The sequence below is a fragment of the Chelonia mydas genome, chromosome 22 (genome assembly GCF_015237465.2).
Source record: "Chelonia mydas isolate rCheMyd1 chromosome 22, rCheMyd1.pri.v2, whole genome shotgun sequence".
In the NCBI taxonomy this organism is placed as follows: Eukaryota; Metazoa; Chordata; order Testudines; family Cheloniidae; genus Chelonia; species Chelonia mydas.
Genome location: NC_051262.2, coordinates 17,583,014 through 17,596,447, shown reverse-complemented (window position 1 = coordinate 17,596,447; position 13,434 = coordinate 17,583,014). Strand labels below are relative to the sequence as shown.

General features: G+C 52.5%; 1 protein-coding gene across 3 annotated transcripts in view; it reads left to right on the top strand.

The window, feature by feature from the left end:
• Window positions 1–924: 924 nt before the first annotated feature.
• The window catches only part of PCSK7 (proprotein convertase subtilisin/kexin type 7), a 54,281-nt gene continuing 41,771 nt past the window's right edge, over window positions 925–13,434 (top strand). For all 3 annotated transcript variants that reach the window (XM_043534226.1, XM_043534225.1, XM_037882519.2), the window contains exons 1-5: window positions 925–1,082; window positions 6,592–7,104; window positions 7,966–8,100; window positions 9,127–9,292; window positions 12,608–12,698. In XM_043534226.1, the coding sequence (XP_043390161.1) occupies window positions 6,604–7,104; window positions 7,966–8,100; window positions 9,127–9,292; window positions 12,608–12,698 (893 nt within the window). In that variant the 5' untranslated portion in view covers window positions 925–1,082; window positions 6,592–6,603. The remainder of the gene's footprint in view (window positions 1,083–6,591; window positions 7,105–7,965; window positions 8,101–9,126; window positions 9,293–12,607; window positions 12,699–13,434) is intronic.

Here is a 13,434-nt window from a genome sequence, read left to right as displayed (position 1 = left end):
AACCCTAGAGAGCTCGCCCCGGGAGCCCGATAGAAACCCTAGAGAGCTCGCCCCGGGAGCCCGATAGAAACCCTAGAGAGCTCGCCCCGGGAGCCCGGTAGAAACCCTAGAGAGCTCGCCCCGGGAGGAGCTCTACAGAAATCCGCCTTTGCAAGCCTGGGATTTCCAGCAAACCCGGCCACATCCAGGGCTGACCACGGGAACCTGCCCGGGGCTCACAGGACAGGGGCGGCACAAGCCCGAGCAGGGAATCAGATCTTGCCGAAAGACAATGGGACAGGCCCACACCAGTCCCCAGACTGACACCCGCCCCGCGGTGACTGATCGGTGCTGGGCGGGGGTCACACCTGGCCTGCGGGCCCCTGGCTCTAGCTGCAGGGCCTGGGGGGAGCTGTTGTCAGAAGGCCCCTGTCCCCGGGGGGGGCCGGTACCCAGCCCCAGGGAGATGCTGGGAGTGAAAGTGACCTGGGTGCAGGGCTGGAGAGCGGAGACACAGCCCCGCCATGCCCCGGGGTTCCCAACCGCTGGAGTCTCCAGGAACCAAAGATTAACCCTTAACTAGGGATGAACAGAGCCACCCAAACTGGCCACCCTGGGCGGAGAGCGCCTGGGCCGAGGGCTTGCAAGGGGCCCGGGGAGCCCCCCAGGGTGCTGCACGGTCACTCCCAGGGGTGCCCCCCAGAGCTCACCGGAGCCGGTCCCACCCAGCCCCTGGCCACCCAACAGGGGCAGCAGACACCAGAGAAGCCCCCAGAGAGCCCCCAGCGCGAGCCCCGCCAGCGGCCCGAGAACGAAGCCCGCGGGCGATACACGCGGACCACGTGGGTCCTAGAGCCAGCCCCGGGGCGCTGCAGGGGAGCGGGGCCCCCAGGATCCCTCCCGGAGCCCCCGGCCCTGCAGCGTGGGGCCGGCCGGCGCGGCGCAGCTAGGGGCGGGTTCCCGGGACGGGCGGACGTGACGCACCTGTCATCGGCTACACTGTATCCTGGGGCCGGTGCGGGCTGCACGGGGCGACGAGCCGCCGGAGCCGGGAGGGACCGAGAGCGCCCCGGGCCGCCCCGATCCATGAGGCTCCCTGCACGGTGAGGGCTGCGGGGAGCTGGGGTGCAGAGCAAGGGGAGCTGATGGGGCAGCTGGGGGGTGCGCTGCAGGGGCAATGGGGGCAGGGGCAGTTGGGGGGCAGAGCAGTGGGGTGCAGGGGAGTTGGGGGGTGCGCTGCAGGGGCAGTTGGAGGGCAGAACAGTGGGGGGCAGGGGCAGTTTCAGGGCACAGGAAAGGGACTAAATCGAAAGCAGGAATGAGGCGAGGCGGGAGGCTTGGGCGAGGGGTCAGGGAGCTGGGCAGGGGGGCAGCATGGGACGGGCATAAGGTGAGAGGAAAGGAAAGAAGTGGGCAGAGAGAGCTTAGAGTGGGGACAGAGTCCGGTAGGGGGCCAAGCAGAGGAAGCCAGGGGAAAAGGGAGCAAGGGAGTTAGGGGTCCCTTGTCCTGGAGAATGACAGCATTTCATTCTTCCCTTAAAGGAGTTATTTATCCAACTCCCCTCCTTCTCCAGTCCCCCAATAGCTCTCTCTTCCCATGTGTTTAGGAGGAGGTTCTGGGAAAGTGCAAAGTGTACCCTCTTCTGAAGGGGCTAATCCTGTCCCGTTTGCTGGGGGCTGGACAAAGACACTTCTGCTGAACTTTCATATATCCCTGAATATCTTGGGCATGCAAAGAGCCAGGAGAATAGCACTGTCCAATAGCCTGACACTCAGTTGGGAGTCACAGTTTCTGGGTTCCTATCCTGCTCTGCCACTGATGTGGCTGTGTGACTTAACTTCCCTGTGCCTCCTTTCCCCCACATGAGTCAGGAATAAGACTTGCAAACAATGATTACTGTGTGTAAAATACCTTGGGATCATCTGAGAATAAGGTCTTATAGAAAATCAAAATGTTATCTGTCGTAATTATGTGATTTATTTGAGCACAGGCTTTTGTAGGTAAAAACCCCACTTCTTCAGATGCACCTGAAGAAGTGGGGTTTTTACCCACGAAAGCTTATGCTCAAATAAATCTGTTAGTCTTTAAGGTGCCACTGGACTCCTTGTTGGTTTTGTGGATACAGACTAACATGGCTACCCCCTGATACTTATTGTAAATATGATTATTCAGCAGCCTTTGTGTAGTTTTGTCAGGTGGTCTGTCTTTGGCTGCTTGTTTTCTCTATTTCAACAGCACCCTATCTCTTCAGGAAGTGGGGAAACTGAAGGTTTTAGCAGCTGGTGTGTTCAGAAATGTACAGCTGTCAGTTTCCTCCTTAGAGGAGACCAGTCATATAAAAATACCCTGTTTGGGGTAGGGAATGAGGAAGGGAACCTAGATCTCAGGATGAAGTAGGATAGAAATCGGGCTGAAGGCATCCAATGTGCTGAGTTAGCAGATGTAATCTGCAATACATTTCCTCCAACTACTATCTACCACTTTCTGAGCTGTTCATACTCTGTTCTCAGGCTCCCCAGCTCTTGGCATGTTTCCATCTCCCAACGTCTAGGCCTGTTTGATTTTCTTGAGTGTCATGGAGTCATAGAATTTAAAGGCATTCTAGGTGCTGAGCAAGCAGATGCTGCTGGTTTAATCACCCCCAGGTCTTCCTGCTCTGAGTTGTTTTCCTTTTCTAACCTGCACTACAAAACCCTACAGGTTAGAACAGAACAGAGTGTGAACCAAGATAAACAGGGCCCATGACTAACAATGAGCATGACAGAAATGCAATGATACTTCTTTGGAATAATGACTCTAAGGGTGTGCCTACACACAGAAGTTGCACTAATTGAACTAAAGGCTGGTACTCAATCACTTCAGTTAAATGAGTACAACTTCTGTCTGTAGATAAGTCCTAACAGTGAAGTCTTTAGGGCTGCCAGAGGGCGTGAATATGCTTATACAGACTTTCATGGGGGTACTTCTGATTGTCAGTTATACGCAAGGCACTAGAAAACATTAACACTGTAATTCTTGCAAGTGGGTATGCGTAAAGAACGACATGCATGGACTTGTCAAACATACTGTATGAACAACTCAAGGGTAGATCATGCAAGTGCTTTCCTGGCATAACTATAGCTTTGCTTCAAACAAACCATTTAATAGAGGGTAAAGAATAAGTAAAACTTGAGGCCTGTCAACTCAGAGGAACATTCATGTTATTAGTTCTGTGCATGTCCTGTCCACTTGGACGTTAGTGAGTGAGTTTCAAAGTGAAGCTGTTACTGCCTCAGTTAACCATTTACTAAGAATATTCTGTATTTTCTAAGTGCAGTCAAGGAGCATTTCATAGAAGTTATTTAAGCCTCAAAAATCTTTATAGGGTGGATAAATATCCCCATTTTATAGTTGGGTAAACTGAGGAGAAGTGACTATTGAGTGTAACTGATACTTTGGCTCACAAGACAGCTATCGTGCCTTGCAGAAACTTTTAAAAAATGGGAAGTTACTGATTTGCTAAAACTGTTCAGAAAAATAACCTTTGACACAGAGCCCTACTGTTTCGATTGAGCAAGCAATGTCCTAATTGCAGTAGACAGGAATCCAAAAATGAGTAAGCAGCAGTTAGTGATTATGCAGTTGAAAATTAATGAAATACAACAAAGTCTGGAAATGGACTAAAAGTGGCCAGTTTTAGGGCTGGTTCTCACAGACTCTGGTATCTACTCTCTTTCTGTTATGTGCTGTCTAATTAACTAATTATTTAATATATCCAGTCAAGTTGACTTCTGAGGGCTCTTTAATTACTGAACAAATTCAAACGTTACTAAAACCCTTGTTGGAACAGTGTCCATGGCAGAGCTGGGAAAGAAACCCAGTTCTATTCCCTAGCCCAGTGGTTCCCAAACTTGTTCCACCGCTAGTGCAGGGAAAGCCCCTGCTGGGCCAGACTGGTTTGTTTACCTATCGCGTCGGCGGGTTCGGCCGATCGCGACTCCCAGGAGCCGCGGTTCGCTGCTCCCGGCCAATGGGAGCTGCTGGAAGCAGTGGCCAGTACGTCCCTCAGCCTGCGCCGCTTCCAGCAGCTCCCATTGGCCTGGAGCAGCGAACTGCAGTCACTGGGAGCCGCGATCGGCCGAATCTGCGGACATGGCAGGTAAACAACCCGGCCCGGCCCGCCAGGGGCTTTCCCCGCACAAGCGGTGGAACAAGTTTGGGAACCACTGCTCTAGCCCCCTGATCTGACCCAGTTGGTTGGTTTGGAGTTGTGTTTGCAGCGTGATTGTGTTTTTGTCACTCAGTGTGCTAATGGGAAATACTGGACATTGATCTGAAAGATTTGAGATGGAAAGGGAAACTGAGGGCAGGATACGTAACACAAGAACCAGGGGTCACCCAATGGAATTAATAGGCAGCAGGTTTAAAACAAATATAAGGAAGTACTATTTCACACAACACACAGTCAACCACAGGAACTCATTGCCAGGGGATGTTGTGAAGGCCAAAACTATAACAGGGTTCCAAAAAGAACTAGGTAAGTTCTTGGAGAATAGGTCCTTCGATGGCTATTAGCCAAGATGGGCAGAGACAACAGGGGATGAATCAGAGTAACAGCCGTGTTAGTCTGTATTCGCAAAAAGAAAAGGAGTACTTGTGGCACCTTAGAGACTAACCAATTTATTTGAGCATAAGCTTTCATGAGCTACAGCTCACTTCATTGGATGCATCCGATGAAGTGAGCTGTAGCTCACAAAAGCTTATGCTCAAATAAATTGGTTAGTCTCTAAGGTGCCACAAGTACTCCTTTTCTTTTAGGGGATGAATCAGTTGATGATTGCCCTGTTCTGTTCATTCTCTCTGGAGCACCTGGCATTGGCTGCTGCCGGAAGACAGAGTATTGGACTAGGTAGTATAGCTGTTCTTTTGTTCTTTTTTGTTTGTTTTTGACAGTAGTCTGCTTGTGCAGAGTCTGTGCCTCCTGGAGCTCAAAAGGAGCACTTGGAAAAGGCAGATGAACCGTGAACTTGTGTGACCTTTTCTGACTCAGCCACTTAGTGTAATATTTCAGTGAGCAGGTTGGCTTTGGTCTCCAGCAACATCATGCCACTACGGAAATCCCCCTCTCCCCTACAATCTGCAGATAGTCTTCTGGATCCTGGCTTGTGGTGCATCACTTCATAATGGAGATACGGGAATGCAGTGGACAATGGAATGTTACCATCTAGCAGCCCATCTGTCTGATGCGGGGAGGGATAGCTCAGTGGTTTGAACGTTGGCCTGCTAAACCCAGGGTTGTGAGTTCAATCCTTGAGGGGGTCATTTAGGGATCTGGGGCAAAAATTGGGGATTGGCCCTGCTTTGTGCTGGGGGTTGGACTAGGTGACCGCCTGAGGTCCCTTCCAACCCTGATGTTCTATGATTTGTTCACCCCTGAAACTAAGTGTTGACAATTCATTTGTGTGAGATCTCTTATCTCCATTACACTTTTTAATGAGCCGAAAGCCAAAAGCTAGTTACAGTCATTCATGTTCCCTTTTCACAATAGGTTGTGATTTTTTTTTAATTGCCCCTCCCTTCTTGTTCCCTGATCCTTTACCCATCATGAGCATTAGTTGCTGATGGTGTCTGACAGGAATTGCACCCCACTGACTTATTTCACATGCTTGTAAACTGAATAGGGGGGAAAGCTTTTGTGTAATTGTTACCAATTAAACTGCTGGTGAGGTGAGGTATCACAGAGCTCCGGTGACTATTAATGCACAAGTCCAGGCACATGCAGGGGTCAGAGGTGGGCGGGGCCAGAGGGTATGAATATTCTCACTCCTGCATGAAGTGGGACTGGCTTTCAGTGCAACATGCCACCGAAACCCAAACTCAGATCCTTGGTTGTAGAGTTTGAAATGCGGCCTCAAGTTACGAGCAGGTGAGAGTCGGATCACAGAGAGGAAAGCAGTGGGTTCCTTCTGCTGGGGACAGGCTAGGAATATGTTTAAGGAGACTTTCCAAGAAGGATCTGGATCTCAGATGTGTCCATCTGATGTGAATATAGAGGTGTTGTAAAGTTTTGTTTCTGTGTAGCTTTATATTGTTAGCCTCATGCCTCTTCCCTGTAGGCTGGGGCACAGCTGTCTGAGCAGAGCCAGAGGAGGAAACGATCAGGCAAACTGTCCTTTTGTTCTGCCACTCAACAGCATTCAAAAGGAAACCCAAGGCTGGAGACTTTTTTCCCTGTTGAGCCTCGGGTTGAATCTGCCCAATGGTCAGTGATCCCAGGAGACAAGTCAGCAGTTTGTCTGGCAGGCAGTAATTTCACTCGCCCACAGTGGGTTCATGGCTGCCAGATGACAGGATATTTTCTCCTAGGTTGGGTGTGGCATATTCAATTCCAATTCTAACATTATTGGAAAGGCAACTAACTCCGTGACAGTCAGCACACAAAGGAGCCTGGTGCTGCCCTTGCTGTACCAAAGGGCTCTGCAGAGTCCTGGCTTCGTTTTAAGGGCGAGCTTCTCGAAGGGATGTGGGGCTTTCTGGTCCAGAGGATGTTCAGTTATGTGCTTGGGGGTGAAGCTCCCAAGCCCAGCCTGGTCATGTGAAGGACTCTCACTCTCCGTCTTTGCCCTCTGCAGCCCGCTTGTCTGATGCCGCATTGGAGGAGGAAGGCGCCATTATGGAGTGCTGTCATGGAGGCCACCCTGTGTATCCACACGTGCCTTTGGCTGATTGCAGCCTGGACTCCCTTCCTAGGGCCAAATGGACTTGCACAGGGTTCAGAACTCGATCCTGGGGCTAAAACCCAGGAGATGGCACAAGGCTCTGGAGAGTTAACCTGGGCCGTGCACTTAAATGTGCCGGAGGGGCTGGCCTCCCATGAGGAGGAGCTGGAGCAACAGGCAGACGAACTGGCCAGGACGGGCGGCCTGGTGAACCTGGGCCGGATTGGGGAGTTAAAGGGCCGTTACCTCTTCACCCACCAACCGAATGACCACACAGAACGGGGACCTGAAGCAATAAGGAGATCGGTGGAGGCTTTATTTGCACAGCATGACCGCGTGCGGTGGCACTCTGAGCAGAAGCTTCTGAAGCGCTCCAAACGCAGCCTGCACTTTAATGACCCCGAGTACCCCCATCAGTGGCATCTGGTGAGTGTCCTTCCTGTGCGAGTGGCTGTGGGATCTCACTGCTGCTCTGGGCAGGCTGCGGCGCTGCCAGCAGGGTGAGCCCTGGGATTTGCCTGGAAATGGGGGAGGGAAAGCGGCCTCTTGGAGATCAGAAGGGATTTCTTTCGTTAACAAACTCCGAGAAACAAAGGAACTGTTTGGCCCAGTTCCCAGCGCACAAGTGATCGTGTCGCCAAACCACTGCCCTGGCTGGGTCCCTGGCTGGCACGCTTGGCAGATAGGGCAGTGAGCTCCTGTCCCATCCTTGGAGGTGGTTCCCCCGGGCAGGGGAATGCCCTGCCTCTCTCTGGGCTGTACTTCCATCTCCTAGGGCTGGTGATCCAGCACCTTTCACCAGCGGCATGCTCACTTGAAATCAGCTGGGCTGGGAGAGTGGGAAACTGACCTGTCCTGGTTCTTACTGGAATAGGGAGGTGCCGGCAATAACACGAACCTGAGCAGAGGCCAGACAAAGCATTGTGCCGGGAAAATATCCTGCATTTCACACTGGTATGGAAGTTCCCAAGCCCTCCTGCTGCTGCAGGGGATAGGTACCAGTTTAAGGCCTGATTTTATTGATTGATTTGGGAGTGCCAGGCACCCACAGCTCCAGCTGGCCATTGGGAGCTTTAGGTGCTCATCGTCTCTGAAAGTCAGACTCTGTCACAAGGCTTCTTGCACTCCCAGCCATCAGCTTCATGCCCTCCCCTAAGCAATGGCTGAGAGCAAATGCTCCTGTAATCTGCCTGGGAGCCAAGATCTCTGTGTGCTCTGACCCTCGTTCCCCAGCCGCTGCCCCGGCTCTGCTGTTGCTCACCTCTCCTTCTTTCTGCTGGCGCTTAGAACAATCGGAGGACCCCGGGAAAGGATATCAATGTGACGGGCGTGTGGGAGCGGAACGTGACAGGCCGCGGCGTGACCGTCGTGGTCGTGGATGATGGCGTGGAGCACACCATCCAAGATATACAGCCAAATTACGTGAGTACCCCACAGCCTGGCTCTGGAGTGGGATGCCCCAGCTGGGTCTGAGATAAGAGCAGCCAATAGCCCAAAGCAAGTGGCTGCCTAGGTACAGCCCAGACATGAAACTCTTCGCCTGGTAGCTCCATTGTGGCAGCCGCATGGCTGTTCACAGGACTCAGGGCCCATTAGCAGCAGCACCACTTAATCCCCCTGGCGGTGTCTCGTGTGCCATTGATGCACGTCCTCTCCCGCAGTCCCTCCCCGTCACTGGAATGGGGGAGACGGGGCTTGGAACCAGAGGCTCCTGCTCTCTGGTGGCAGTAGCTGACTGGCCTGGCGTGTGTCTCTTGGGTGCAGGAGGCTACATGAACACTGCACAGACTGCTAGTGAGCAGCAGATGTCTGGGGCCTGCTGTGCCAGGCGAGCCAGCTGCTCGCCATAGGGCATGAGTATCAGAGGTGCCCACCTGGAGATCTTACAAGCTGCTCCCTTAAGTAGAGAGGCAAAGCCAGGGCTGCTCACTGGGAAGGAGCTTTCCCTCGCCTGTGGAGGGAGAGGTGGGGGTCACGTTTGCTCCCTTCGCCACCCCTGCTCCAGGGTGAAGTGAGGGCACTTAGCCTTTGTTTGCAATCATTTCTGTTGGCTGAGGTGCCTCTGGCTTTGGGTGCCGCAAACGTTCCCTGTCTCTACTGGCAGGCTGGGCAGAGAGCAGCTACATGGGGAGAGGTGAATGTCACTGTCCGGGAATCCAGGGTATGCTGTGAACTGGCTGGGATGGGGAGGAGGACATCTTTTCTAGATGCTAAAATGTCATTAAATTTGACTTTACCATTCCACTGCCCATCAGGACACCAGTGCTGGTTCTGCTAATATCCTTCCACAGTGATACATAATGGGGTTTGGTGACTAACCCACATTGACCCCTGCCTCTGCATTCTTTAAGCTTTCAGCTTATGCTTTCCAGGCCTGCTAATGTGGTATTAAATCTGCTTTCTCCAAAGAAAGGAGACCTCTAAGCTGCAGTTGTTGGTCTGTTTCAGAGCCCTGAAGGCAGCTATGATTTGAACTCCAATGACCCCGACCCTATGCCCCGCCCTGACGCAGAAAACGGGAACCACCATGGGACCCGGTGCGCTGGTGAAATCGCAGCTGTCCCAAACAACGGCATCTGTGCCGTGGGAGTTGCCTACGGCAGCCGCATTGCAGGTATGCCACCTCTGTATGCTGAGTTCGGTGCCTTTTTCAGTCCTCTCTGCTGTGTATTGTCCCCTTGTCTAGTGGGGTGGTTTGATTGGCGTGTGTTGGCTTTGCTCCCGTGCCAAGCTGTTTGAGTCCGGTTGGTGAGTTAGTCAGCGTTTTTGCAAGGGAAATGCCAGGGATATCTCATTTCCCCCAGTGTGTTGGGGTGTTTGGATGTTGTGGGTTGGCTTGGACCCATTTCTGCATTGCCAGAGCAGCTGTTCCCTACACGTGTAAGTCAGGTCGACGTAGGCAGCAAGGGAGCTTCCCAAACAGCTACGCTCTGGCCTTGTGCACTTATGGCCTCATGCAGATGTCCAGGAAGCCGGTATGATGGGACAGGGCAACTGACACGCCCTGTGGTTTGGAGAAAGTCTGGTTTCTATTCAGCTCTGAAAGTGGCTGGGCCCCAGTGTCTCCATAGCGTGAGACTCCCCACTCCACATGCGAGAGGCTGGCTGGTGGATCTTGCACTGGCCATCGGTGCTTTCCATTCACAAACTGAGCCAAAAGCTTCCTGCTTCGACTGAAATGAGTCTTGGATAAACATGCACTCTGGTGCCAAGCAGTTTGGTTCCCAGAATCCTTTCCATACCTTGCGATTCCAGGGAAGTGAAGCGGTGTCCCATCCCCTGCAGACCTTGTTGTTCACCTAGCCCTTCGTCTTCGCAGACATGATGTGCACAGACGTGGCTGCACTCTGATCTGTGCAAAACCAGGGAAACGGTTCCTGTTGACTTTACCCTTTGGTTTTAGTAGGTACTGAAACCACCTTGACGCCCATTGATTTCAGGGAGAGGATTTAGCCCCGCAACGGGGGAGGGTCCCAGAGCCCGGGCTCTCCGCTGAAGTTTTGTAGCCCTGCAGTCCAAGCCGTGAGCCCAAGTCAGCTGGTATGGGACAGCCACAGGTGTTTTATTGCAGTACACACATACCCACCGGATGCCTGGGAACTTAATAGTCCTGTGTTTTCACTCTGTCCAGCAGATGGTGCTGCTCTCCTTAGAATGAATCCAAATGTCCCATGAGCTGCAGTAGTTTAGCACCAGCCAGCACTCTTGCGGTGCAGGGTAAAACCATGGAGACCATACACTGCGCAAGTAAAATGGAACCGAAAGAGGAGACTAAAATGCAGTCGTGCTCCTGCCCGGTTAATTTGTTCTGTGTCTTGGAGCAGTTCCCCCTGCCCATGGCTTTTTCTGCACAGCCCCTCAGTAAGTGTGCACTGCTGTATGACCCCTCTGTAGTGTGTACCTGCCCGGCTCCTCCCTGGCTTGGAGATTTTGGTTATTGCCATTGGAAAGTGGAGTTTATTTAGAAGAGTGCAACAGGAAGGATGGCCTTGTGGTTTAAACCATGGGGCTGGGCATAGGGCGGATCTAATCCCAACTCTGCCAGGGTGACCTCAGGCAAGACATGTCTTTTCTCCGTGCCTCAGTTTCCCCACTGCAGAAATGAAGCTCTGTCCCTTGCAGAGGAGGTGAGAGCATAAATCAATGTCTCTCCCATGTGTTGAGGTAGATCTGTGGATGGAAGGTGCTATAGATGTGCAGAATGTCACTATAGTAATTAAATTGGGTGCCAGCAGCCAGATTTTGTTCTCTAAATCAAGGGCATAGTAAATTAAACAATACACAGTGTTACCATCAAATGACCACGGGTTGGAGGGGAGGAAGAGGGGAAAGCCAGCTGCACTCTAAACAAATTCCTGAGGAATAAACTGAGTGAAGAATCTGTGCTTGATAAGAGTGATCAAACCATAATCTGAACCTGCCCCTGAGTCTGTGAATTGGGTACAGCTCAAGCAATGCAGGAACCAGGCAGAGCAGCCTCTGGCTAAGGGGTGGGACAGAGGATATCTCCCTCTGCCAAGCCTTCACTTGCAGTCCTGAGACCACACATGGCTTGGTGCAAGCTGGCTAGATTTCAGACAGCTGGGAGTGGTGCAGTGCCAGCTGCCTTCATTCGACTTCTTTGGCACTGGGGCGGGGACTGTTCCACTGTGACAGTAAATAAGGCACTTGTGCTGCACCGGCCTGGAGCGGAAACTGGTGGGTGTTTCCTCTGTGGTAGAGATTTGCATGGTTTCCATTTGTAACATTGTTTGCTAACCTAAACTATGATGCAAAACCGTTTGACTATCGACTCTTTGGTTCCCTGAAAACATGAGTCCGGTTTAAGCTTTCATTTGTTTATAATCTAGCCTCTGGAGGTGGGGTTACTGTACTGTCAAATACTCAGTGTCTTGATCACAGAAATCTGGTAGTTCTGCAACTTAGAAGCCTTTCTAATTAATAATATATTGAGCAGATACATATCCGCTTCTGCCATAAAGGATCCCTAAATACTTAGCAACCTATACATAATGGGATTGTTTCGCCCACTGCTGCATTACAGCTGGGTCTGGGGTGGAACGCATCAGCTGTTTAACAGTGCACAGCACAGCAGTTTAGGACAGATGGCTTAAAAAATACTGTCTCCAGCTGAGACTGTAGGGGGGCTGGGGAGGCAGAATAGAATTGTCTGAATTGGAATTTGGCCAGGATGCCTCAGTCCTAGTGAAAAGCACCAGGGGGATATTTGGGGACCCCAAGGGCACATCTGTGCTGCATCTGGGATCGAGCCTCCCAGCCTGTGCAGACAGACTCGTGGCAGTGGGACTCACGCTAGCATGCGAAAGATAGCCGTGTGGCTGTTACAGCACTGGCGAAGGCTCGGGCTAGCCACCTGAGCTGGGCAGGGGGAGGTGCGGATTGAGTCTGTAAGACGAGCTGGTGTGAGTCTATCTCCACAGCTTACTCCCAACTCCAGTGTGGACATACCCCAGGAGGTCAAGACTTTGGCCTTTTGTCTCTTCTGACCCACCCTTTCCCCTTCTCTCATCCCTTTGCCTCCCTTCCCCATCCTCCCACTCCAGCTCCCAAGTTTAGAGCAGAGACATGCAAATCACCCCAGTGACCTGACACTGCTTCCAGCAGCCCCTCGTGTTTCACTGGCTGACTCCTTATCTGCCTCTCCTTGCCCGGGTGTGAGGGGCTCTGACAGTTTGTAAATGGGAGGTTTGGGCTTTCCATTCACTAGCCCAGAATGAGCCTCTGTGTGGCTTGACTCAAGCTCTAGCCTGAGTCCAGGGAATCCATCTCCGGTTACTGCCTTGGTCCTGGCACAAACGAACCAGTTTGGCCTGATGCTGGGCCCATACATGTCCCTGCTGGGAACCTGCTGAGGAGTTGGTTCACACTACATCCATTACAGTAACGCTAATTGTCCTTTGTTGTGCAGGCATCCGAGTCCTGGATGGGCCCCTCACAGATAGCATGGAGGCTATCGCTTTCAACAAGCACTATCAGATCAATGACATCTACAGCTGCAGGTGAGCCCAGAGCTCCGTGCTAAGGTCCTGCCAAAACACATGGTACAACTACTCTTAGCATGAGTGGTGCAGAGCCCGGTGCTGGGCTACCTTCCTGGGATGTTCTGGCAAAATCAGAGCGGTGGTTGTCTGAGTGTTACAGGGCTGCTGCCCCTCTCCCTCCACACCAGCTCCCTTTCCTCTCTTCCGCTTCTAAGGAGCAGCTCGGCCGTGAGCACCAAAACCCGTAGCATCTTTCCCCTTTGTGTGCTCGCGTTTAAACGAGATTGAAATGCTCAAGAGAGGTTGCTCCCTTTGCTCGGTGGGATAATGTCTGCTGGAAGGAACGGCCGGTCTGGGGACGCACCAGCTGTTTGGGGCCGGAGGCGAGGGATTCTCTTGGTGTCTGGCCCAGGAGATGGGGATACCCGGAGAGATGCAAGAGCACTTTGCGGATCTCTAGCACCTTTCATTAAAAGGCTTTGAAGGCCCCAGTGAAGCCCCCGGAGCCTCCCATGAGATGGGTTGGCATTGCCATCCCTGCTGGGAGATGGGAACTGAATGGCAGAATCCTGGTGCGCTGCCTTCCAGTGCGTTGCTCTGAGCGCTAGCCCACACTTCTGTCCTCCCAGTCCTGTCCTGGGCTTTGGACCTGGGACCCCGCGGAAAGCGCCGGGGGCTCTTAGCGCTGCACTGGGAGGCTTGGCCCTGGTGTCCCGGGGGCTGAGCTTTAATGAAGCCACGTGGTATGTTTCCT